Genomic DNA, 24890 nt, shown 5'->3' on the forward strand with positions numbered 1-24890 from the left:
CTCTTTGGAATGTGATTCCAAATTCTTTTGGGAATACCTGCAGACTCTCAAAAGAACGTGAAATGTTTTCTTGTTGTCTATAAAACGTTAGAAAAACTTGCCTTTTGAAACAGCAGCTGCAGGGTGAACTTCTAGAAAATAAACCCTGCGAGGTTTCTCTTCCTTTTCTTTTAACCCAAATAGCCTACGTATATTTTTCAATCTCTTCTTTCTACATCCTTAATATTAACTGTAAGTGATGAATGGCGGGTGTGGAAAGAAGGAGACTGGAGAAACTCCGTCCATTTGAAAAGAGTTCATTCTTTTCACCCTATTTTGCAGAGTGTCATTTTAAATAAGTGCTGGCCTGGAGAAGCTTTTTATTGTTTTGAACCACAGGCTTTACATTACCTTAAAAAAAAAACCCTCTCAGCCGCAAGTTGGATGCTTCTGGCAGCAATACAAATCTAGCACCACCCAGGGAGGGAGCGTATTTGCTTCTTCGCTCACTTCTGGCAGGGCAGAGGAATGCTGGACATCGAGAGACGAGAAGGGAGGCTGCCCAGAGCATCGGCACGCTGCTCCCCCGTCCCACGCCTTGGGCCTCCTCCCTTAGGAATAAACAGGTAAGTACATCGAGGTGCTGATGCAAGTGGGGCGTCCTAGCTCACTGCGACCAAGCCATGGAGGAAGTCAAGTGCAATGTACTGAGAATGCCTAATAGGTCTCCACACCTTCAGGAAGCTCAGCGTGGCCTGGCTGAGGTCATAAGGTTCTCATTCTACCCAGCACATTGCTGAAAAGTCCTTTGGTGTTTATTAGTCTTTCTAGCTTTGCACATCACTTTGCAGCATGCTTTTCTCTAGGCTATTAAGAAATGCATTAAAACAGCCACTGAATGTTTGGGTTTTGACAAATCTGGGGCTACTTGTTCATCTGTTTTTCTTTCGTATTCAGAAATCAGAGCTTACAGAGCTTACAAATCTTGACTGCTGAAAAGTGAAATATCATCTAAAGTTTCGTTCTCAATGTCAGTGTTGTAAAATACTACACATGGATAAAATGTAAGACTTAACGTTAGACAGGGAGCTGAAAAACTACAGAGATAAAATGTTCCTATAATATGATAGTCGTCTCTAAATATAAGGCTCCATGTTATAAATTTGGGTTCTTAATGAATTTTTTATATAACCAATTCTGTTTCCACTTAGATGTCAGAAACTGAGCTGGAAAAGATAAAAGTCAGACCAGCTGAGCATTTTGAAAATGACAAAAATAACATTTCTTGGTTGAAGGAAGGTAAGTCCTCTTGCTGTTGATTTTCTATCAATGTGAGAATTGTGCTTTTGTTTATAAGCAAAAAAGAGTGTGGAAGAAAGAAGAAAAATGTCCCAGCATTTCAAATGACATTAATACTTCTGATTTTCTTTCTTTCTTTCTTTCTTTCTTTTTTTTTTGGCCTAAGTGGTAGTTTGAGGGTGTTCAGTATTGAAATGTTTTTTGTATTCCTTAGACTGCAGAGGTCACTCAGATGATTTTATGGGTAAGAGGATATACATTTTCAATTCAGATACACGCTACCTGTGAGGTTCTTGTTGTGCTGGAGAATTTTCTCCCTTGTAGCCAGGAAGATGAAATAATTTGAGGACAAGTATTTTTTAAATAATAATCACAGAAAGGAGTGCAGGCTGTAGGAAGTCATGTCTACAAATAGAATTGCCATTCACTGCAATTACAGAAGCCACCTTGCCCCGGGAGAGCAGTGCCAGCTACAAGCACGACGTGCGTAAGATGCTTGCTTGAAATACACACACAAATCGATATGTCCTCCTAGGAGAAGTACAAATATGTGCACTTTCGAAAATACGTATAAACTGATGATTATTTACTAGAAGGTTTGGTTTCATAATCTTTTCTTTTTATGAACATCTTTAATGTCTTTAATCTTTTTATGAACATCTTTAAAAGGAAACCAACTTGATATTCTATCTAAATAGATAAGTTGTGTCTTTTACCTCATTTCCTGAATCTATTCCGTTGTTAAAAGACGGCTCTTAAGTAGTTGCCATGCCTCAAAAATTGTTTTCTAAGGTCACAGGAGACTTTAATATATATGTCAAGTAAGTTCTACAACACCAGTAATAATAATAATAATCATGGCATCAAACACGGTGACAATGTGCATTAGTGATTATGCTGAATCATCACAACAACCCTAGGAAGCATTAATCGCTCCTAATATTCAGGTAAGAAAATAGAGTCTCAAAGAGTTTACGTAAATTGCCTAAAATTACAAAATGAGGAAGTAACAGAGCGGGGATTTGATCCCAGACTGTGTGATTCCATGGCATATAAACTGAACTACCACCTTACACAGTGTTTCATAGAAAAGATGTTTAAGTTACTTGTCAGGACATGATCTGTGCTCAGAACGTTTTCCTGAAGTGTTTAAATCAACACCTCCACCTTCACACGTACTCTTCCATCCACTCTTATTCTTAATTCTACTTTACCCCCATCCTCATTTTTTAACTGTTCACTTTTTTAAAAAAAAGATTATCCTTCTGCCCCAGGGCCCCATAATCAAATTTAATAGCTGGAACTCATCTCCAGTGAAGACTTTATTTCAGGATAAAAGTGGGTACAGACATGTATTCTCAGAATCATTCCCTTCAAAAAGCCACAGAGCTAAGAAATTCTCTAACCTTTAAAAAAATATATAGAAGTAAAAAAACTGAACTCAGGCCAAAGATCCCTCTGTGTTTTTCTTGCGAAGACCAAGCCCACAACGACAGAGAAGTTCTTCTGTGACTTATAGTGACGTTTATCTTATTTCTTTTGCTTCAATTGCCCATGCTATAGATGTCTCATAGAGAAATAATGACAAAAATTGATATACCAGTCATTAGCTTCCTGAAGAATTTCCATTTTAAAAATTGTCTCATTAAGTACAATTTAGGACTAAATTCTTATAATCTACAAAATCTAACTTCCTAGGTGATTATTCTTATAATCTACAAAATCTAACTTCCTCACTTCTTATAATCTACAAAATCTAACACCCTAAATGGGTGTTTTAGCCCATTTGGACACTTCACTTAAGCTACACTCAAATTATGTTTACTGTATCATAAAAGGGATTCGAGCCAGATGCAAGATGACAACATCTTAATTGGGAATTACCAGGATGAGTTAGTTTTTGAACATAAACGTCTTTTTTTTTTTTTTTTTTTTAATGTTAAGAAAAAGGATCTATGTTGGCTTTTTTTTCTTTTTAAAGCAAGCTGGTGCAATGGAAAGAGCAGAGGATTTAAAGTCAGGCAGGTGAAGGTTTAAAATTTCAGCTCGGCTATTTACTAGCTGTTTGGCTGTGCATGTTGCTTAACCTCTCTGAGCTTCAGATTCCTTAGCCAAGGACTATAACACCTACTTTGTGAAATTATGGGGGAGAGATCTCATTACTTTTGTGTCTTTTTTTCCTCTTTAAAGCATGATTCAAAATAATATAATGTTTTTTTGAGATCCTGGTTCACACTTTGAACAATCTGCACTAGTACCAGCGCTGTATACTTTAATAGCTTTGTCAACAGAAAGGACCTCTATAAAGATGCAAAGAGGCAGTTTATTTGGGATCTTAGAATTGCAAATTAGGGAATCACAGATTCCGGAGGAACCCAGAATACTGTCTCAACAGAGGAAAACGGGCAGGGGGTTTTATGGAATAAAGGAGGAAGTTCATGCAGGCTTAGACAAGTTGTTTACCAAAGATTTGGACTGGAGGGTAAATTTGTTCCATATATACAACTGGGTTATCAAGCACATCTCATCCCTTACTAGGGAAAGGTAGGGTTTCCTTAGTCCAAAAAAAGTCCAGTTCTCAGCATTATTGTTTCCTTTTGGCAATTCAGCAACTATTCAGCAGCTTTATTTTTGAGTGTTCAGCCAAAGTTCAGCATGGACAGCAAACATGGAGGTCTTTCTTGACACTTCAGTCATTCCTGTCATTGTTTCTCTCACAGCATTTTATACAAATTCCTTCCCGTGGTCCCTACAACCATTTGGTGTGCAATAGTATTGTCCCATTTTACAGATTAAAAGACCGAGGCTCAGAGAAACTAGGTCTTGCTCAAACTCACAGAGCTGTTAAGTGGCAAACTGAATCTTGAACCCAAATCTTCCAAATTCTGTTCTTTGCCTTAAACCGCTTTGTCACAATGCCTTCTCCAACAGTTATCAGTATTTGAAATTTATCAAACCCCTTCCCCCTTAAAAAAGAAAAAGAAATATAGTCATCCCTCGGTATCTGCAGGAGGATTGGTTCCAGGACCTTTTGCAGATACCAAAAACCAAGGATGCTCAAGTCTCTTACACAAAATGGCATGGTAGAGTCAGCCCTCTGTATCCACAGTTGCAGAACCCACAGATAGGGAGGACTAACTGAAGAGACTTGAAAGTGGTTCAAAAGTTTTTTTCATGAATAACAAAAGGAATTGCTTCTCCCATCACAGTGCCTCTTGCCTCCCTCTGCAATTCCAGCTGAATACTGGCCACGTTTAAAACACAGGGAATCACAGCACTGCCCTATTAGGGTTGCAGCAAGCACTCACTGGCATAATCTACATAAAGCACTGAGCACAGCACCTGACCTCATAGTGAGCATGGGACCAACAGGAGTTAGCACCATCACTGCCAACCTGAGTACTGATACTCTAACTTCTCATCTTCAAACATTCAGTCAATTTATCCAATTCGAGTCAACATTTATTAACAGCGGTATCACTGGAGACAAGGCGTGAGCATAACAGAGAACAATTTTAAAAAATGAAAGAAGGAAAGAAACACAGTCCTGCACTCAAGAGTTTTATCTAATTGTCCTGCTTTCCCCTGAAGAGGTTCTTATTTGCCTTCTACTTTCTCTCCTATGGACCATGGGCCTGATGGCCTTGGCAATGGTGTCAAAGAGCTGCTTAAAGCAACATCCAGAGCTTTTATTAACAATTAGGGTAAATAGTGTTTAAGAAACACACCAATAAACCTGAAAATGCACTTGGAGTCAAGTTAACTGAATCCTATTTTACCTTCTATCAAACTACCTGGCAATCTTGTACCATTGTTCGTCATCTTGCCTTTAAATTCTTGACTTCTCAAATTTTAGATTGATCAGATTCCTGGGTCCTAACTTAAAGAATTCAGGAGGACATAGGTGGAGCCCAGAAATAAATGCTTAAGAGCAAGTAACATGAAGTAACATGTTCAGGGACCATACTTGGGGAAATCCTGTTTTAAGACAATCAGAGAAACAAAATATGATTGTGAAATATGCACCAGGCAAGATGAACTGTACTGTGTAACTGTGGACCAAAGTGGTCTAGAAAGGCCAGTCTTGAAGGTGGTGATCCTCTATTTGCACAGGTGAAGAGGAGTAATGCTGGGAGCAAATCACAGGCTGCATGATGCCCGCTTTGGCGCTAGGGAAATGGGCATTTGGGCTAGTTACCTGTGTATGGATTAACACAAAACAAGGAGGACAGAAAGACTGAGTTCCAACTATAGGTCAAGTAGCTGGACATGGGTTCTAAGTTGTCACTGCAGGTCTGAGGTCAGGGACTAATATACTGAAGCGTCATTTAAATCTGTAACTGGAGTGCAAAGTGGGATGGGGCAGGCGGAGGAAACTTGAAGGCAAAGGGGATGTTGATGGCTAAGACAGCAATGCATTCAGTAGCCCTGAAGTGAGGACAACACGACCAGCATAAAAGTCATAACAAGGAGAAGAAGAAAATAGGCCCAAACGTGAAAAACGTTACAAAGGAAAAATTGATATAACATAGAAATTGGGGGGGGGGGGAAATTACAGGTGGAGTAAGATGGCATGTAATACCCCATTAAACCAGGGAGCACTCTGGGCAAGCATTTCAGTGCTTGCTTCTTACACTATTTGATAGGGAAGAGAAACAGCAGAATGAAGGGATGGAAGCCTTTAAATTGTTGCCATTTGCAGTTTAAAATCACAGCATCACCAGTGTTTGAACGGCACACAATTTCTTAGAGTGTCTCCTGATTTTTCAGGAGAAAGTGGATTTCTATATGAAATCTCCTGATTTCTGAAGGTTAAGTAATAACAATTAACAACAACAAACAACAATTACAAGAAAGGGCCATGCAGAACAAATGAAACCAGGTTCTGTGAGTCTATTTCAGCCCAGGGGCTACCAGTGTGTAACTTCTGTTCTAAGAGCTTGTATCTCTTAACAAAATCTAGTACAATTTCCTAAAAACTGATTTTCCATAAATATATATATATATATATATACACACAAAGTCAAAACAATGGTTTGACCTAAAAAATGTGAAGTTAAGAAGATCGAAATAAAACTGTCCTTCAGAAGACTAGCTCTCTGTAACGGTTTTAGTGAAGCAGTCTCTTTATGAGTGTAATAAATAGAGGGAAGAATAAAATTATCCCAAGTTACAAGTGTGCCCTCAATGTACAAAGCATAGTTTTATAATCTTCTAACCTGATGCTGACTCGGTCCCATACCTGCTACATTGGGTGGAGCCCCAGAGGGGAAATTCATATTATAGAAAATACTTGATTTTTTAAAAATGGCCGGGGGATGGGGGCAGGGAGAGGGCAATGAATAAGCTTTCTCTCACTTTCCAAAAATGCCAGGAAGAAAAGAGCCTGGGAGATGAGAATTCTGTAGTAACTCTGAACAAACTATAGATCCTTTTCTATAAGCAGTCACATGGTGACTACAGTCTTCGGTGATTTCAAAATTACTATTTAGAGACATTTTAAAGGAAACTCCCCTAAACTTATTTAGTATTGATGTAGAGGAGTCAAGTCACCAATGAGTTGGCATCTTGAATACAGTGGTTATTATTTGATCAAAATTCAGGAGTATTAGAGACTAATATTCCAAGATACTGGAAAACATCTGAGAGGTCCAAAAAGCCATGTCACACAAATTTCCTTCTCAATATAATGCAAAATCTCAAATCCATAACACAAAAATCCCAGCTCATTCTTGATTAAGGTTTGTTTGCAAATGAGATAGAGAAAGTATAAATTTTACATTTATTGACATTCATAAATTCACTCAACTTCCCTTAATTCTAAGTGAAGACAGTTCACTTCATTTGCTCAAAAAATAATTTCAGATCATGAGCATTAAGACAATTCCAAAATGCATACTTTATACAATTCCACAAGCATTTGATGAGGCTCTTCTTGAACTCACAGATAACATATTAGGCGAAGAAATAAAGATGTCAAAAAAATGAAAACGCCACAGGTTTTGCCCTCAAGGAACTCATGTATTTCAGTGCTTTATTATAATGACTAAATATTAATCCATGCTAATTCGCTCATTCAGATAATTTTCATTTTTAAAAGGGCTACATTTTTGTGTCTAGCTTAAAAACTAAGCCACACTAACGCCTATTTTAAATTGTTAATTTCCACCAATAGCATATCTTGGTTTCCTTTTACTATGTACACACAGGAAACAGAATCATTAGCTCTTGTTTCTGAGGTCTCCATGAACTTGTGAAAATGTGTTACCTAATAACCAAAATGCAGGTAAGGAGAAGGTAATAGTCAAATAGAATGTTGTGCTGTTTTTAACCAGAGCTGAAAGGAGAAATTATATGTGAAAATATGTCCTTGCAAGTCATATAAAGAAGTAAAATAAGCACAAGATAATTTCACAGGGTAATTGTTTTGAAGCTTTAAAACAAGATGATGTGATAGAAATTGGTGTGGGAACTGTCCTTGAGAATCAGTGGTCGGAGAAGTTCTGAAGGAGAGATATTTGAGTGGAGACTTAAATGACAAGAAGAAGCCAGCTGTGCAAAAATCTGGGAAGAGCATTCCAACAGGAAAAAGAGCCTGTTTAAAGACAGTATGGCTCAGAATTGCTGGATGAGAAGGAAGGAAGGAGGAAGAAAGGGAAGGAAGAAAAAAAGGAAATGAAGGAGGGAGGGAGTAAGGAAGGGAAAGGGGAAAAAAAGGGCTCAAGTTGCAAATAATGTAGAACCTTGCTGGTCACAGTCAGGAATTTAGGTGTTTTTCCTTAATTTGAATTAGAAGCCACTGCAGATTCTAAGCAGAGGAATAAAAGGACTCATTTATATTGGATGTGGTAAAGAGTGTACACAGAAATAAAACAGAAGACACTGCAGTTAACCAAGCAAAAGATGCTAAGTGGGATAGGATAAAACTGTGAAGGTAAAAGAGGTAGAATAGGATTCGGGACCTATTTTGGAGGTAGAGCCAACTGAACTGGCTGGTGCCCTGGTGTGGGCCAACAGAAAGAAAGGAGGCAAGGCTGACTCCTGGCTTGAGACACTGCATTATGGCAATGCTGCATGAAGAATAAGAGAAAAACTGGCTGGAGATGGGAGAATCAGACGATCTGGGTGGGTCAGGTTAAGTGTGAAATGCTGAAGATAATCCCCATGAAGATTATCAATTGGGCAAGAGGATATATGAGATCAGTTCCCACTTTAAGTAATGCTGACAGGGAAAGCTGGCTAGAGATTCTGCTTTAGACTCGAAGATTGAGAAAGCATCTGCTGATGGGAGAGCACAGGAAATGAAATACAATTTCAAGTAGAAATACAATTTCTTTCAAGGCGGGAAAGAACACGTCATGTTCCATGAAGTGAACAAAAACAAGAAGGGCTGGAACATCTTGACCCAAAGGAAGGCTGGCGTTTGATGAGTGTGGGGAGTTTGCCCAGGAACCGAGCCTCAAGCCTTTCAGAGACCTTGATCAGTCAGCATCTTGGATTCTAATAAACTCTCTACCCTGGAAATGCCTACTAGAGATATATTTTATCTTGCAGTAAAATATAACCCACTGCATTTTATTCTCAAAAGAAAATTAGGTAAAGGACTATGAAAGGATAACATACTACTTTCAAGATCTAACAATGATAAAATGAAGCTTTAATAGTTTGTATTAGTTCTCCAGAGAATCAGAACCAATAGGATAGATAGGTAGATAGATAGATAGAAGATAGATGAATGGATAAATAGATAGATAGATAGATAATAAAGGATTTATTATGAGGCACTTGTTTATACAATTATGGAGGCTGAACAGTCCCATGATCTGCTGTCTGGAAGCTGGCGGCTCAGGAAAGCAGGTGGAGTAGTTCCAGGCCAAGCCCCACGTTCTGAGAGCCAGTGGTGTAAATCCTGGTCCAAGTAACAAGTTCTGAGAACTAGGAGTGCTGATGTCCAAGGGCAGGACATGGATGTCCTAGCTCCAGTGGAGACAGAAAATATGCCCTTCCTCTTTCTTTTTGTTTATCCCTTAACCCACTCTGGAAAGAGATTTTCTCTAATCAGACTATCAATTCAAGTGCCAATCTGTTCCCTGAAATAACTTCATGTTCACACCCAGAAATAATGTTTTACCAGCTCCCTGGGTATCCCTTAGCCCAGCCAAGTTGATACACAAAATTAATCATCACATAGTTTTTGAGAGGAAAGTAACAGACACTTTTTCTAGTTAAATTAATGAAAAGCGGTATTTATTGGAAGGCTGGGAGTCGGTTTGTAGTCTACAAGGAAAATTCAGGTCCAGGATGGGCAGGAAGTAATCTAGCTCTGGTGATCCAGATAGCAAGACTTAACAATATATTCAGGTCACCATTCCTAAAACATGAGCTCCACACACTTTTTCTGTCCTCTCATCCCCCTGTACTCAAGACTCCAAATCTCAAGGCAGAAAGCTCAACAGATTTGTCCCTGAGTCCCCATCCTGGCTAGGCAGGGCAGGAAACTGTGACTGACAGCACCACAAGGCTAGGCATAATGGGGGAGAGATGCTTCTTCAGATGAAATTCAGTATGCTAGCACCAGAATGAAAGGAGAACAGATGCTGTGTAGCTTCCAAATAATGTCTACTCTAAGAGCCAGTACCCACGATTTTCAGTGCTTTGCTCCACAAGGGATAATATTTTCTTAAGAACCTGACATGTGCTGTTGATGGAACACTGAACATTTCAGGAAGTAGAGTATTTACTTGAAATGTATTGGCCTTCTACCGAAGTTCAAATGTCAGAATCATTTTGTTTCTCCGATAACCTTATTTTATGTTGAGAAAGTCCAGTAAAAGATGAGATCTGTGTTCTCATAGGTCAACAAATTAAGCTCACACAGCACATCCTACAGCTGACGGTTGAAATTTCTTTCCAACTAAGCCTATAAAGTGGTAAGTTCATTTCTTATAAAATGATGATGTTGATCCCAATGGAATGGAAGGCGTAGAAGATGCCATGTCAGCCTTGAGACTATGACCAGATGAATGAATCAGTGCAAAGTCCCTGTAAGTTGTTAAAACAGCAGATTTAAAGACTCTCTTTCAATGATGATAGGGCAGTACATCAAATCCAGAATGATCTTAGCTCACCATTATTAACTGCAATTTTATGAACTAGGAGTGAAGCCATCTGTAGAAACTGGGAACCAATCTGTCCTGTCTCAACAGGAAAATGAAAGCTGTAGCTAACCAGAAACTTCAAGAGATTTACTCGTTTCAACTGAGATTTTTCAGGAGACTCATTTGCCTCTATGTCACAACAGCTGTTGGTGTGATTCACTTAATCAACATTAGTATAAAGAGCAATCTTATAGGGAGAGAAAAAGTCCCCTATGTTCTATGGCTCAGGAATAAGGACATTCCATTTCTTGTAAATTCCACAAAGAGATACTTTATTTTTATATGATTATGGCCCATTTCTTTCAGCTTAGGAACAGCATTTAGAGGGAATATACTCTCTAATAAAACGTACCTGTGCTAGGTGTGCACCAGACCATTAGTAAAAAAAGGAATGTGAAGAGAGCAAATGAAGACATCAGTCTACAGACATAAATCACTTCAACCATTTTAGCCATTATTTAAGCCTGTCGAAATGTAAATGTGCAGCAAAGACAAAAAGCAAGGGCAATGACAGTAGTTTTGCCAGTGTATAACTTCAAGAAAAAAGAGAAGGGATAACTCCTAGAGGCGTAGTATTAAATAAGACATCAGGCAATTTCTCCTTTTGAGCTGAATTTCCACACTAGTATGGATTTGAAAAGAAACAGCTACCTTGCAGGAGGTAAGAAAGGTGCTTCATGATGTCTAATCTCAAACAACTGACAATAGGAGAGGAAAATCTGCATTTTAGCTCCTTCATTTGCTGATTTTATTTTCTTTATTTAGAATATTCAGAATTATAGATTGGAAACCAAATTTCTCCCAGAGCTGACAAAAGATATATGTTAACACTAAAACATCCTGAATGTAAATTTCATTAAAATATGTAAAGTTTCTATAAATAAACTCTTCTGAAGAAAAAATTCATCAAAAATTATATTCCATCTACATTCAATAAAAAAAAGAAAGATTCCACTCTATACATGTGTCTTAAAACTAATTTCTTAGACCACTATATGAAAACTCAGATTGATAAGACAAAGTATTCATACCATAAAAGAGGCATTTGTTTTACAAAATAATATACAATTAAGTAAACCAAATCAACGAATGTTTTGATTTCCTGCAATGCAAAGACAACACAAATAATATGTCATGATTCTTGTGCCCAAGGAACTTATAATTCAGTTGGAGAAACAAAATATCAACAACACATCCTGTGTGCCAGAGGATTCAGACAAGAGCAAGCTTTTCAACTTTATATGAAATATAGTACAATGTGCACAACCAATTTGGATGGAACTTTTCAGTATCAATCTCTCACACACCAAACCATACGGGTATACCTAATTCCTTAGATAAAGATTTCTCTTAAGATTAAAACAGAGCTTGTTGGTTTGCTGTATTTTTAAATGGATTTAGCAGATTTCGGCTAAAACAACTGCACTAAAGATTCCCTTGAAAACAGGATTCATTTAAAAATATTAACTTAGATTTCTTACATAGTCTCTTAAAAGAAAAGAACTTTTTGTAAATATTCTTTAATTTATTACCCAGCCTTTTTTCTTAAAAGAAAAAAGAAAAGAAAAACAACTGATGTCCACATTTTAAAATGAGGAAAAATTATAACATGAAGAGATAAAGATACTTAATAAATAGTAAGGGAGTTCACTTTTCCAAGGGAAATTCTAATGTGAATGACTTATTTAGTGAAGAGGGAAAACTGCATTAAGGACTTTTTTTAAAAAAATAACAACACAACTTGGAGGCAAAATATATTCATAGGTCATGAATACACTGGGGTGTCCAATATACTGTTAAACCTCTAAATTCTACAGGCCAACAACCATTAATTAAGAAGCTACCCTCAGGCCTCTGGATTCTAGGACAAATTACCAAGTCTGAGTTCTAAACTCAATTCATCACTTCCTCTCTAATAGAAGAATGTACCCGTTGCTTCAGTTTTACTTAAGGACATCAGTCTTGTCTTGCAGTCCCCTAGCAGCTAGGAGAAATAACTTGTTCTCATCACTTCACAGGTTAACAATGCTAATTGGAAATCGAATTTAATTTGTAAAAACCCTGAACAGGGAAAAGTTACATGGTTAAAAATTATATATATAATTATATATTATATACACATAATATACATAGTTATATATAATACATATGTATATGGAACAAAATATTTTATTCCATCCTCTCTGGCCTTCTAACAATACATTTATTGACTATCTTCTCTTTGTAAGACAATATAGTAGTTTCTTAGGAGAGAATCAGACATAAATAACACTCTAGGTGCCCACAATCAGTGTATATGTGATATTGCAGAGGCCGGTAGTAGTTAAGGAAACTTCACCATAAGCCAACAGATTTAATAAAGCAGAAATGTTAAGTATTAGATTGCTAATTGCTCAAGGGCATGGGTGTATCCAGCTTACTTACTTCTATATTTGAGCATCCAGATAGCCCCTGGAACAGAGCAGATGCTCAAAAATGATATGAATAAATGAAAGACTACATAAGTAAATTCCAAAGGTGATATGATATTCAGAAGTGATATATGATATATGATATAAGAAAGAACACATCTACAATTCAGAAAAATCGGGGATGTGGCTGGGCTATAAATCATAAGTAGAGTAGGCAGTAGCATTACAAACTGATGGAATACTATGGTCTAAAGTGGAGACAGAAAAGTCTGGCGTGTTCAGAGAACAGTAGTTATGTTTTCCTGGGTAAAGGGTATGTGTGTGACAGTAGGAAATAAACATTGGCTCTAGCATGAAGGACTTTCAATACTAGGCTGAAGAGCATATTTGGAAAGTTCTAGGACAAAGAGAAGCTATCAAATGTATCTGGGCTTGGGGTTGGGAAGGCAGACAGGACCTAAAGATGGCAGAAAACTCTGTGCTTTAGAAAACATTTGTGATTTAAGCATCTTTATTTAAATGGATTAGAAGCATATAAATTGAGGGGAAGAGTAGAAACAGAGTGTTGCATCCACAGATGAGAAAGAATGACTTCTGAATTGGGCTACTGGTTGCCAGGACAATGGGAACAAAGTGGTTGGCACCCAAGAGAGTGCTGGCCCCAATGCCTTGGCCACGGACTAGATGTTAGAGGGTAAGAGAGGGAGGAGTTGTCAGAGATTCTAGAAAACCTCAGGGTTGAAACTGGAATGCCTCTGTGTGTGTGTGTGTGTGTGTGTGTGTGTGTGTCCCCTTATGTAAGTAATCTGTTGGTTTCAGAAAAATTAGAAAATGCAAATGGCAAAAAATTACTCCAAATCTTAACACCTAGGGGTAGCCACTGTACATCTTTCCTTATATGTTTTATACGTGTACCAAAGTGTATATACACACACTAGTAAATTTAATGAAACCTGATTAGGCAATATAATTAATAATGTGCTTTTCTTACTCATAAATGAATGTCAATACCTTTTCAGGTTAACAAATACAGATTTACAGCACCATGTCAATGGCTATACACATAGTACTCCACTACTGAAGTCATAAAATATATGTCAACATTTCCTTACTTTCGGATATTTAGGTTGTTTCCAATTTCTTGCTTTGAAATCTCAAAAGAATACACCACAGCACCTATTGCGATTTCCTTTTAAACGGATTAACCAGAAGCACCTTGTGCATCCTCACACCTTATCTTTGGTTGTCAGGGAACCATATGCAACGTACTGCACATCAGTGCTTCACTTTATGTTCATAACAGCCATGCTCAGGAAGAAAGTAAAGGTCAGAGAAATTTTTAAAATGAGGTCTAAAGTCACACAGGTAACAGATCACAGAACCAGATCTCAAGCCAGGCATGCTGATCCTAAATCCAGTGCCTGCTCACCATAGACTCTGCTCTGAAATATACTTGAAAGTAGATAACCAATAACCCCTCACCTGCACTCATTATGACAAATAAACTTAAAGGAAACTGAAAAAGTTTGGGGAAGTCTTGTGGATAATGCATCTTTAAACCTCTAATTCATTTAGTTGGATTCTCTAAACACCTGTCTTCAGCAAAGACATGGTGATTTAAGTGGGAAAGAGGACTTAGTTGTGACATTAGGCAAAGATTCAGAAGCCAACTTACCTACAGATTGTAGTGATTAAATAGTTCAGAATGAATTACAACATTGTAATATTGCTGCATTCATATTTAAGAGATAAAAGTTGGAGTTCAGTTCCCATAATATCCAGTCATTTAAGACACAAGAGAGTTAATCATGTTAATATCTTCCCATTGATGTTGGCTAACTAAACAAAAAATATGGCTGATGGAGGAGGGAGGTGGAAATCTTATTTTGTTTGCTGATCTTTCTGAAACGAGCACTTGAAAATAAAACATATCACATCAAAGTGTGGGGGAAAAATAACTCCAGCGGCAGAATCAACCATGATCAGATTAAGAAACAGCAATATATTTTTGCATGGCTAATAAACAGATCAAAAACCTGCAGACCTAAGGATATTTGGATGCCAAATCTAACTTTAATTTTCAAATATCCTTATCTGGTCTTACCATCTCTCCAGCAAGAAAATTACATTACACATAGCCCTGCTTTCTCATATTCAGCAAGTAGCAGCCCACGGTCAACCTTAGACATGACCTTAATTTTCCTTGTTATATTCAGAATTTTAAAAAATTTGTCCCCTTAAATCTTTAAATAGTAGGATTTAGCAAAGAATAAAAGACACCATTCTGTAAAAGCTTGAAGCCAGAAACAAACACAATGTATTGCAGACATGATGGATACTTCATCCATTGTATTTTTCAACCATAAATTAAATTCAATTGTACTTTGGTGATCAGAAGCCTGCTAGTTTACAATAATAATATTTTTAGTTAAAATTATAAAAAAAGCTATTTTTTTAGGTAATCAAATGACACTTAACAAATTACCTGAATTCTTACCATCTGCCCCACCAACGGAAAACAACAATAACAAAATGCTTAGGGGAGAATTTTAATTTCTCATTTCACATAATGGAGGAAAGTGAGTCAAATATTTTTCCACCCTCTAAGAAGTTTAATGCAACTCAAAGAATTCTGATTACACAAATACACTTACTGCTCCACAAGGCACCGAGACATATGCAATGAAAAGCATTCTTATTTCTGTCTAACCAATTGAAACTACAGTGATTATATGAAATTGGCGTTAATAATAAGAGAAGCTAAATGAATAACTTGAGGGTTAAACAGAAGTAGAGTCTAATTACAGCCCTCTAGTGGCTCAAATATCTAAACTGTTCATTTTCACCAAGACATCTAGTCTCTGTGGTCTGAAGCAATTTTCTTACAACCTTTATCTAAACTTTGCCTAGCATATTCAAGTAAACAGGTTGGCTCTTTGGTTCTTTTGCTTTGTTTCTGTAAGGACTCATTTTACAATAACCAATTACTCAGAGTCAGACAAAATAATTTGCACAATTATTAAAATTGTCCAATATTAAATTCAACAAGGAGAGAATTGTGCTTAAATGTAAATTTTATTTGTTCTCTTTTTTAAAATAAGCAGAGATCAGAGAGAAATAGGTTTGTAACATTTCAGATTTCCATAAGGAATAATATATACACTAATTAGTCAATCAAAAATCACTGGCAAAACCATAATATACTTGGGGTAGGGGTTGGAGAGGAGGGTATTGGACCAAAGCCTGGCAATAGGCTAGACCAGAGAGGCAGATCATAGCGTACTTATTAACTATGTGAAAGAAGTTACTTGAAGGGCAATGGAAGATATTAAATGGCCTTAAACACAGAGAGACCATTATTAGATTTGCCTTTTTTAAAGACCACTCTGGCAGCAGTGTGGATGGGAGAGGCAGAAAGCAGATAGAAGGGTTCTGCAGTAGCCGAAGTAGAAATTTTTTAAATGACAATATGAATGAGAAGAGAAAATTTGAGGATTCGTTGAAAATTACAATTGTCAGGACTTCCTGGTAACTTGGTTCTGGGGATGAAGGAGACCGACCTCAAAGGCCGAATGCAAGTTGCTGGGTCAATTACCAAGCTCTTTGCTCAGTTGGAAACACAGGAACTGTAGTGTATCCTTCACTTGCTGTGAGTTACATAACTAAATGGGTTTGTTTGTTTTTTAATTACTTTAATTGAAGAAGTATGTCAACCAATGTCCAGGTGTTAGAAGTGTTGGGTTTTAGAAATTGGAGTTGAGTATTTCTTGGACTTCGGTTAACTAACATGAATTCCATCATATTTTCTGGTGGGCTCTGGGTGCAGAAGTTAATAGGGAGGAAGCAGCATGTTTAGAGTTCTTTCACTCTCTTAGGGAGACAATAAGCTGAAGATCTGGAGAGGGAAAACAAGCATAGGGTTTAAATGAAGCTTCGTGGCTTTTTATGTTTTAAATTTCAAGTTGTTTGGGGGCTTATGGGAAAAGGAAATCTAAGGTTCGTAGTAGGTATAAACTACTCATTCATTTTCTCTTCACCTTATTACAAAGTAAAGAAAATGTCTTGATAAACAAGGCTTTCACCCTTTCTGCATCAGTAAAAATACTGCTGCTTGGAATGAAGTTTAAGATGTAAAACAGATCTAGAATTCTGTTGATGTCTTTAACAAGGTGATTCACACATTAAACACAGTCTTAAATGGGGTACACAGAGGCTGGGAGGTTTGCAAATCAAGCTTGTTTCTATTTTTACACATAATTTACCTTTGTTGTTTCCATAAAGATGAAAGAACATAAGGAGCAGGTATGAGAAGCAAAGAGAAAATAAATAGGGGGCATGTGTTTTTTTATCAAACCATACTTAGTTTCATTAAGTAAGGCCCGTATCAACAACAAAAATGCAACAACTGAGATATTCAACATGAATCAAGAGGTATCATGGATCAAAACTACAGCACTTTAAAATATTTCCATTGCAGTATTTATACCATTGGGAATGATGCTGTCAAGAGCCGAGTCTCTGGAACCACACTGACCTGTATTTAAAATCTGGTTCTACTCCTAATTAAACAGTGATCTTAGTCAAATCCCTTAACATCCTTGAGCTTCAGTTTCCAAAGCTATAAATCAAAAATAATAAAGGCTGCATATACAGTGGATTGCCTACCCGACATCCGTTTTCCCCTTGTTCTTAAGGAACCTCAGTTTTGTTCAGAAACCCACCTATTTCATCACAGCCACGCATTTCCAGGGAGGCTGGCTTCATCAACAGTCCCAGGAGTGAAATGAATTCTGATCGGTTTAACCCAATCATGGGGGTCCCAATTGCCCTTGCCGGTAATCGTTTTAGACAAGTTTGTGAAGTAATTCAGGACAATGAGACGTGAATCTGCTGGAGACTTCTGGTACAGGTTTTTGTTTTGTTTTATTTTGTATAAGGAAAGGTGAGTCGATTGCTTTATTTATTTGTTTGTTTATTTATTTATTCATTTTTAGTTAGGTTTTAGGTTTTGGGGGATCCTAAGGAAGTTTACAAGAAAAGTTCTTTCCACTTTTGGATGCTGTCGAGTCTTTATGTGACGCCGGAAAGTGGGAAGCCACCTTATGGTCCTAAAGGGAAGTCAGCCTAATAATGTCATGCGTCTGACCTAAATTAACACAGGGGAAAAAAAGGAAACAAAAATCTTATGAGTGTTGTCAAGCAGTTGATTTAATCAACCCTTGAGCCAACCTACCTCTGAAATTGACATGTGAGAAATAAATTACCTTTTTTTTAAGGCAAGTTTTAGTTGGAATTTTCTGTTATTTGCGGCTGAAGGCTACTTTGCAGAATGAATAATAATGAATGAAAAGTACTGAGCACCCAATAATAACTACTGTCATTATTACTTTCACCTTTTTTTCTCATAGTCACTTTTTAGGTCTTTTTCTCCCTTTTCTTGACCCTATGGAAACCATCAGGGAGTGTGTGGTTTCTTATTCTTTTCTATATTCCCCTACATACCTACAACAGTGTTTATCAACAGTAAGTGCTTACAAATATTGTCAAAATGAAATAGAATTGAATCAAAGCATTTTCACACATTGTACTGTAGGGTCTATTAATGAACTAGAGTAGACAGATTTCATTAGCAAAAGAGGGTGTATTTTATAAAGAATAGTATGAGAAAAATCAATGTACTTTTTATTCTAAAGAATGATATATTTTTCATTCTTAAGAGAAATATAAATTTCCATGAACCAAGTTTCAAATGCTAGAGCAATACTATTTTGAACAAGTGACATTTCTAAAGCACCGGGAAAAAGAAACTCAGATGAGAAAACTTAAAACATGACAATGTCTTTGTAAAACCAAGCCGTACTCTTAATAAAAATTGATAAATATTAAAAATTCATTCAACTGTTGCCCAGAGTACCATCCTTGATCTTATATTCATATTCCTGAGTGATAGCTTGTGCTTTTTATGTTTTTATGCTCCGTCTTTCATCAGATAACTCCACTCTTTCTTTCTGGCTCCAAGAGTCTCTTTAGGCCTCAATGTGTAACACAAAAGTAAATAAAGTGACGAAATAGAAAACGGCACAGTTAATTTTACCAATTAGCAAATATAAGCAAGCTCATAAGGAGGCCTTTTTTCCCTCTCTTTTCAGTAAGAGTCAGATATTCATTCATCTTTTTTTCTTTCTTAAGACTTTCTGGATGAATATTAATGTCATAAAAAAAAAAATCCTGTTAACTTCTAGTGAAGTCTAGTGTTGTGCTGAAAAGAGAAAATGGGAAGAAAAGGATCAAGCCTACCAAAAAAATCTTATCTGGGGACAAAGCCCAAGCTAACACAGTTTTATATCACTGTAACATCCAACTAAAGCAGAAGTGTTTTGTTTTCACTAACTTCTAACTAAACTTTAGAATTCCCTTCAATCATAAAGGCAACATCACAATAATTGGCAACAACTGTGATTATGTGAACAACAGAAATCATGGGTATTTTCACATCACCTTACAATTGTAACTGATTATCTCAAAATGTTGTTTATTTTTATCCCATCATTAGTTATTTGATTTCTGTACTTATTGAATTTATGTGCTAAAGATGCACATCTATTACTATATCAACAATTTTTAAATATTTTGATAACTATATGTAATTGGTTTCCTTATAATCCTATGGATTTTATTTTTATGCATTTAAAACATGACTCTGAGAAGTGGTTTATAGCCTTCACCGGACTTCCATGGCTCAAAAAAAAATGTTAAGGACCCCTGAACTAAGGAAATGCAAATGAGCAGAACACTTCCAGAAATCTAAAAAGTAAAGGGGGTGGAAGCAGAATCGGCTAAGACTGAACCTCAGCCCCTCCCATCATACAATATGCTACTTATTTCTTCTCAAACAACAAAAACCAAAGTCGATTACACTTTCCACAAACAGCTTTTACTTCTTTCAAAAAGATAAATTCTTAAATTTTCAGAAATCAATTGTGCATATGTTTCTCCTGCATATGTTTGACAATTTTGAATCAAAAATATTCTAAGCTTATTTTGGAAAAGTTAATTATATCAGACTTATACCCACCAGGGTAATTCTACCTTCAAAAGAAAATTTTTGAACAAAACTTCTATTTTTAAATTACAATTCCAATGTGTAACCAGGGAAAGGAAAGTAATTGTTTTTTACCTGCAAATTATAGATAGATAACACACATATCTATATGCAGATACATATGTAGTATATACATCATCAAATATGTACTTTTAAACGTTTGCACATCATTAAAGAGGACATTTCATAGGCAAAAATACTGGAAATGAATTTTGATTTTGTCAAATTTTAAGGTGATTTAAAAGTGCTATTGCTCAAAGAGAAGAAAATTCATCCCAATACAAGATATTCCTACATAAAAAATACATTAAAATACATAACAGATACGAAAGACTCCTACATACAAAAGAAATCACAAGTTTGTGAACTTTCTTTTCTCAACATTTCTCAAATTAAAGGAGCCAGACAAACATAGCTTGAACTCCATCTCTGCAATTGCTTCCAGATTCACCGTTATTATGGTTAATAGTGATTAACAGTAAAGTGAGAGTAATTGCATTTACAAGGTGTCAGGCACACTAGTTGAAACTGTAGCTATAAAAGGAAACAAGGCAGGCACAGTAACTACACTGAGAGACTCTGGTTTAGTCAGGCAGATATTATATAATGTAAACAATCGGTTAAATACAATTGTTAATATTATGAAGGAAAATCATATTGTGTATTATCTCACTTAATTCTTACAACAACTCTGTGAGATAGGTTATTATTATCTTCGTTTCATGAAAAGAAGCTTAAATTCAGAGACGTGGAGTAACTTTCCCCATGTCAAAAGGGAGTCACAGAGATACAAGTGTAACAGGAGAGGTTGAAACATACAAATTTAATTGTAGAGTAATAGCTCTATATTACAGTGGTCTTTAGCTTTCTGAGGGAAGACAGTGATTATTTATTCAGCTTTGAAACCATCATGTCTTGTATGTGATAGGTAAAACTTAAGTGAATGACAATAAAAATAAATCACTGGACAAAATTTAAGAGGTAAAGAATGGGAGAACACAAAGTATTACACTCCTACATTCTGCCAGGAAGCCAAAGACAAGATCTGCCGACTGTACATTTTGGAAGAAGGTTACATTCACCTTCGGTTAAAAAACAGAAAAAAGGTACTATTCTAGTGAGTGAGGTTTGTAACGGAGCAAGCTATGCATGCGGAGGGACAGGGGTAGGCGGGAAATCTCTGTGCGCCCTCTCAATTTTGTTGTAAACCTAAAACTGCTCTAAAAAATGCTCTTTACATTTTTTTCCCACAATAAACAATGAATAAATAGACAAGGGAAATATTACGTATTATTTAATATCTGATGAGCATCTACTATACGGGTAACAAATACATTGATCTTGAACTCTTCGGTTCTAATCGGCTGTCAGTAACTCCTAGGAGGGCTGTACTGAAGAGCATTCTGAGTGGGGTAAGGGTAGCAACGCTGTGCTGAGTACCGGAGGGGAGAATGACAGGATGCTTGCCAACGATTTGCCATTCCTGGCTACTGATGTTGTGATACTGTGCTAAGGGAACTGTCCTTTCTCAGGAGAATCTCAGAGTGTAGCGGGAGATAAGCTCAAAGAAAGAGAAAAAGCACAGGACACTGTGACAAGTGCAGGAACAGATCTATGTTCAAGATTCTAGGTCAGTCCAGAGAAGGGAGATAGGAGTTCTGCCTGTAGTTATTAGTAACTTGATTTATTAGTTATAATAACAATAACAGTGTAATATATTGCAAGCTAACAATCTGTCCAGCACTGTACTAATTACTTACATGTCTTAAGTCACCAAATTCTCTCAGAATTCATGTGAGATGGCTGCTATTATTATCCGTAGAAAACTGAGAAACAGTTGAGAAAACTGAACTCTAGATAATATAATTAACTTGCCCAAGATCAACACATGGTAGGTGGGGAACCGGAGTGCAAACCTCACATGGTCCAGAGCCCAAGACACTACCCATTAAAATATGTGAAAATTACTTTTTTTTTTTTTTTTGCACTGAGTGTGTTTCCTCCAGAGATAAGTAAAATTACTTTAAGAATATTCTTTTCCTTAGTAAGAAGCAAGTAATTTGGAACCACAGTGATTTAAGTTTAACCCACATAACATTGTCAATGAAACTTCAAAAATATGGATCAGCTATACCAATTCATTAACTCTTGATGTTTGTCACTCTTCAAGGAATTCTTTTTTTGTTTGTTTTTGCTTTTGTTTTCACATAGGTTAACAGAGTTTTGCAAGGAAACATACGAAGACTCACATACCGATTCTGATAGTTTACCAACTGGAATTGCAAATTCCAAATACAATTCTATAAAACTGTAGGGCAGGATTACGGAAATAAATCACAGGGATTAACAAGTACAGATATCCTGGCCTTGTCACTTTTCCTGCTGCGTAATGTTCATTAAGCCTGTCTAATGAGATAAAAACTATAAATGAAGCACAACATGACTCTAGCTTTCATGGAACTTTAACAAGAACAAGGTAACAGTTTTAAGAGTCAGACTCATGAAAACCAGTCTAATCGGGATTTAAATCCAAGTTTTATTCAGGACTTGAAAAAGCCACTAGCCAGTATCACTGCCACCCAAAAATATGTAAAGGCCTTTTGTATGAGGGTAGGAAGGCTACAGATCAGGGATCAGAAGTGGAGTTGTTAATCTTGGAATCATCGTGTAAGATTATTAACAGCACGTATATTAACTACTTGATTTTTGACATTTTACACATTCTTTTAAAAAGATATTATTTACTCACCACCCAGATTGAACAGATGTTAACATATGGCCATCTTTGCCTCAGATCCTTTTTCTTTATTCTTTTAAAAACTCAGTACCACATACTCTTTAATCTCTCTTACTCTGTATGAAATCAGGATTCTAACTTGAATCCCCCTGGAGATTCAGACATTCAAACCCTAACTTTTATTATGATCATAGCTACGAAAGGTCTAACCCAAGCATCAATCCCGTGCAAACACCACGGAGGTGGGTGACACAATCATGTCCGTCGTACAGAAGAGGTAACCAGCAATAGGAGAGACTGAGATTTGCTAGCTAGTAAGTGACACATGTGGGATTTGAACTGAACTCTGACTGTCTTCAAGGTCCCTATTCTTTGCATGTGTCTACAGTTCCCAGGAATAATAATGATATCCATCAGTCTCAACAGTAACCGTTCCGTCCCAGCTTCTGCCAAATCTAGGCCTATTTATACTATCGTTATTGAGCATTTACTATGCTCCAGGCACAGTGGATTAAAAACGTAGGCCAACCAAAAAAGAATCAATCAGAGCACTGCTGATTTTACAAGGCTTCTGTAAATCTATTCCAGTGTCTTCCTTCCTTAATAAAGCTGGGATTGACGGGCATCTCCTGCCACAGGATCACTTATGCTCCAAGCCATAGTTCTACTCTCTGCCCCAAGAGAAATGGATTCTATTGCTTGATTATTAATCACCCCAAAAGCCACTGGTGGAGAGAATTCGACCGAGGTTCCCAAGCCATGAACCTCAAAAGCTTTGATGATCAGGATATATTCAACTGCTTCTTCCATCTCTTGCTCTATTCTGTCTTGTTACCAGAATTAGTCTTGTCAACAGGCCTGTCCTGAATACCCAATTGTTATAAGGCTCGTCTTCTAATTCCCCCTTTCCCTATTTTGTACTGGTGAGACAATGTTGGCAGGTTCATTTATTTTACAAATATTTACTGAACGCCTCTATTTCCCTGACACTATTCTAGGCACTGTGGAAGGAACAAACAAAATAGTCATGATGTTTGTATTTTAGTGGAGAATGGCAGACAATAAGCAAACAAGTATATGGTATTTCTGGTGATAAAATGGTTAAGGAGTAGAAGCAGGTAGGGTATAAATAGAGTAGTCAAGGAAGGACTCTCTGATTCGGTAACACCCCAGCAGGGACCAGAATGAAATGAGGGCAAGAGCCACATTTGTATCTGGAGGAAAAGAATTTCAAATTATTAAGGATAATTTGATTTTTCAAACTCTCAGTTTCTTCCCATCTGTGAAATGGAAAGAATAATATGCACTATGCAAGGTTCTAATGAAGCAATATGTGTAAAGTATTTATCACAGGGTTTGGCACAAAGCACTTGGTAAATTAAAAAGTGGAATGATACTTGTTGTCATTATTGCATGGAGTGAGGGAGGCAGAGGAAAGAATATAGGAGGACATTCAGGAGTCTGGCTTGGGCAACTGAGGATATTAGGGAGGAGAGAAAGCTTGACGAGGTAGAAAATGAGAAGTTGACAGGCAGCTATATATAGATGGATCTTTCTGGAGCAGCTTCACTGTTTTGCTTGACCACCCAGACCACTAAGAAGAGGGGAAAGGAACTATTCATTGAGTCCCAGCTATGTGTCGGGCACTATCTCACTACTTTACATGTGTTATTTCACTTGCCTTTATGACAACCCTTTGATTTAGGGTGTTTTGCTATGCTTTACAAAAAAAGAAATCTGAGGCATAGGGAACATAAGTTATTTTACCCCAGCCACTCATTTATAAATAGGTAGAGACAGAGATGTCAACCTAAATTCCTCTGATACCAAAACTGGTGTTCTTACCACCTCCCCCATGGCCCATGATATTCCGCACACATGCTCAAGTATACTTAGAAAACATATTCCCAAGCCAAGTATATTTTTTCTTGAATTTTCTACACATGCAGCATATAAAGGCATTCACATCTATTAAAATATTGCAACTGACAATATCAAGTACTGACAACAACACCGAGCAACTAGCATTCTCATATGCCGCTGACGGATGTACAAACTGGAACTATTTTAGGAAAACTGCTAAGCTTTATTTACCTAAAGCTAAAAATATGCCCATTCTACAACGTAGCATCTCTACTCCTAGATTTATAACCAGTAGAACTGAGTGTTTACGTCCACCAAAATAATATACAAGAGTGTTCAAA

At 36.8% G+C, this 24890-nt stretch overlaps 1 protein-coding gene and 1 long non-coding RNA gene across 3 annotated transcripts in view; one reads left to right on the forward strand and one right to left on the reverse strand.

Moving 5' to 3' along the window:
• Positions 1–24890, reverse strand: part of LOC130709105 (uncharacterized) — a 714106-nt gene that overhangs the window by 470523 nt on the left and 218693 nt on the right. The gene's annotated exons all lie outside the window — the stretch shown is intronic.
• MDFIC2 (MyoD family inhibitor domain containing 2) overlaps positions 135–24890 on the forward strand; it is a 98353-nt gene continuing 73597 nt past the window's right edge. The window contains exons 1-2 of the mRNA XM_028169138.2: positions 135–605; positions 1191–1278. Of these exons, the coding sequence (XP_028024939.1) occupies positions 1191–1278 (88 nt within the window). The 5' untranslated portion in view covers positions 135–605. The remainder of the gene's footprint in view (positions 606–1190; positions 1279–24890) is intronic.

The sequence above is a fragment of the Balaenoptera acutorostrata genome, chromosome 10 (assembly GCF_949987535.1).
Source record: "Balaenoptera acutorostrata chromosome 10, mBalAcu1.1, whole genome shotgun sequence".
Classification (NCBI taxonomy): Eukaryota; Metazoa; Chordata; class Mammalia; order Artiodactyla; family Balaenopteridae; genus Balaenoptera; species Balaenoptera acutorostrata.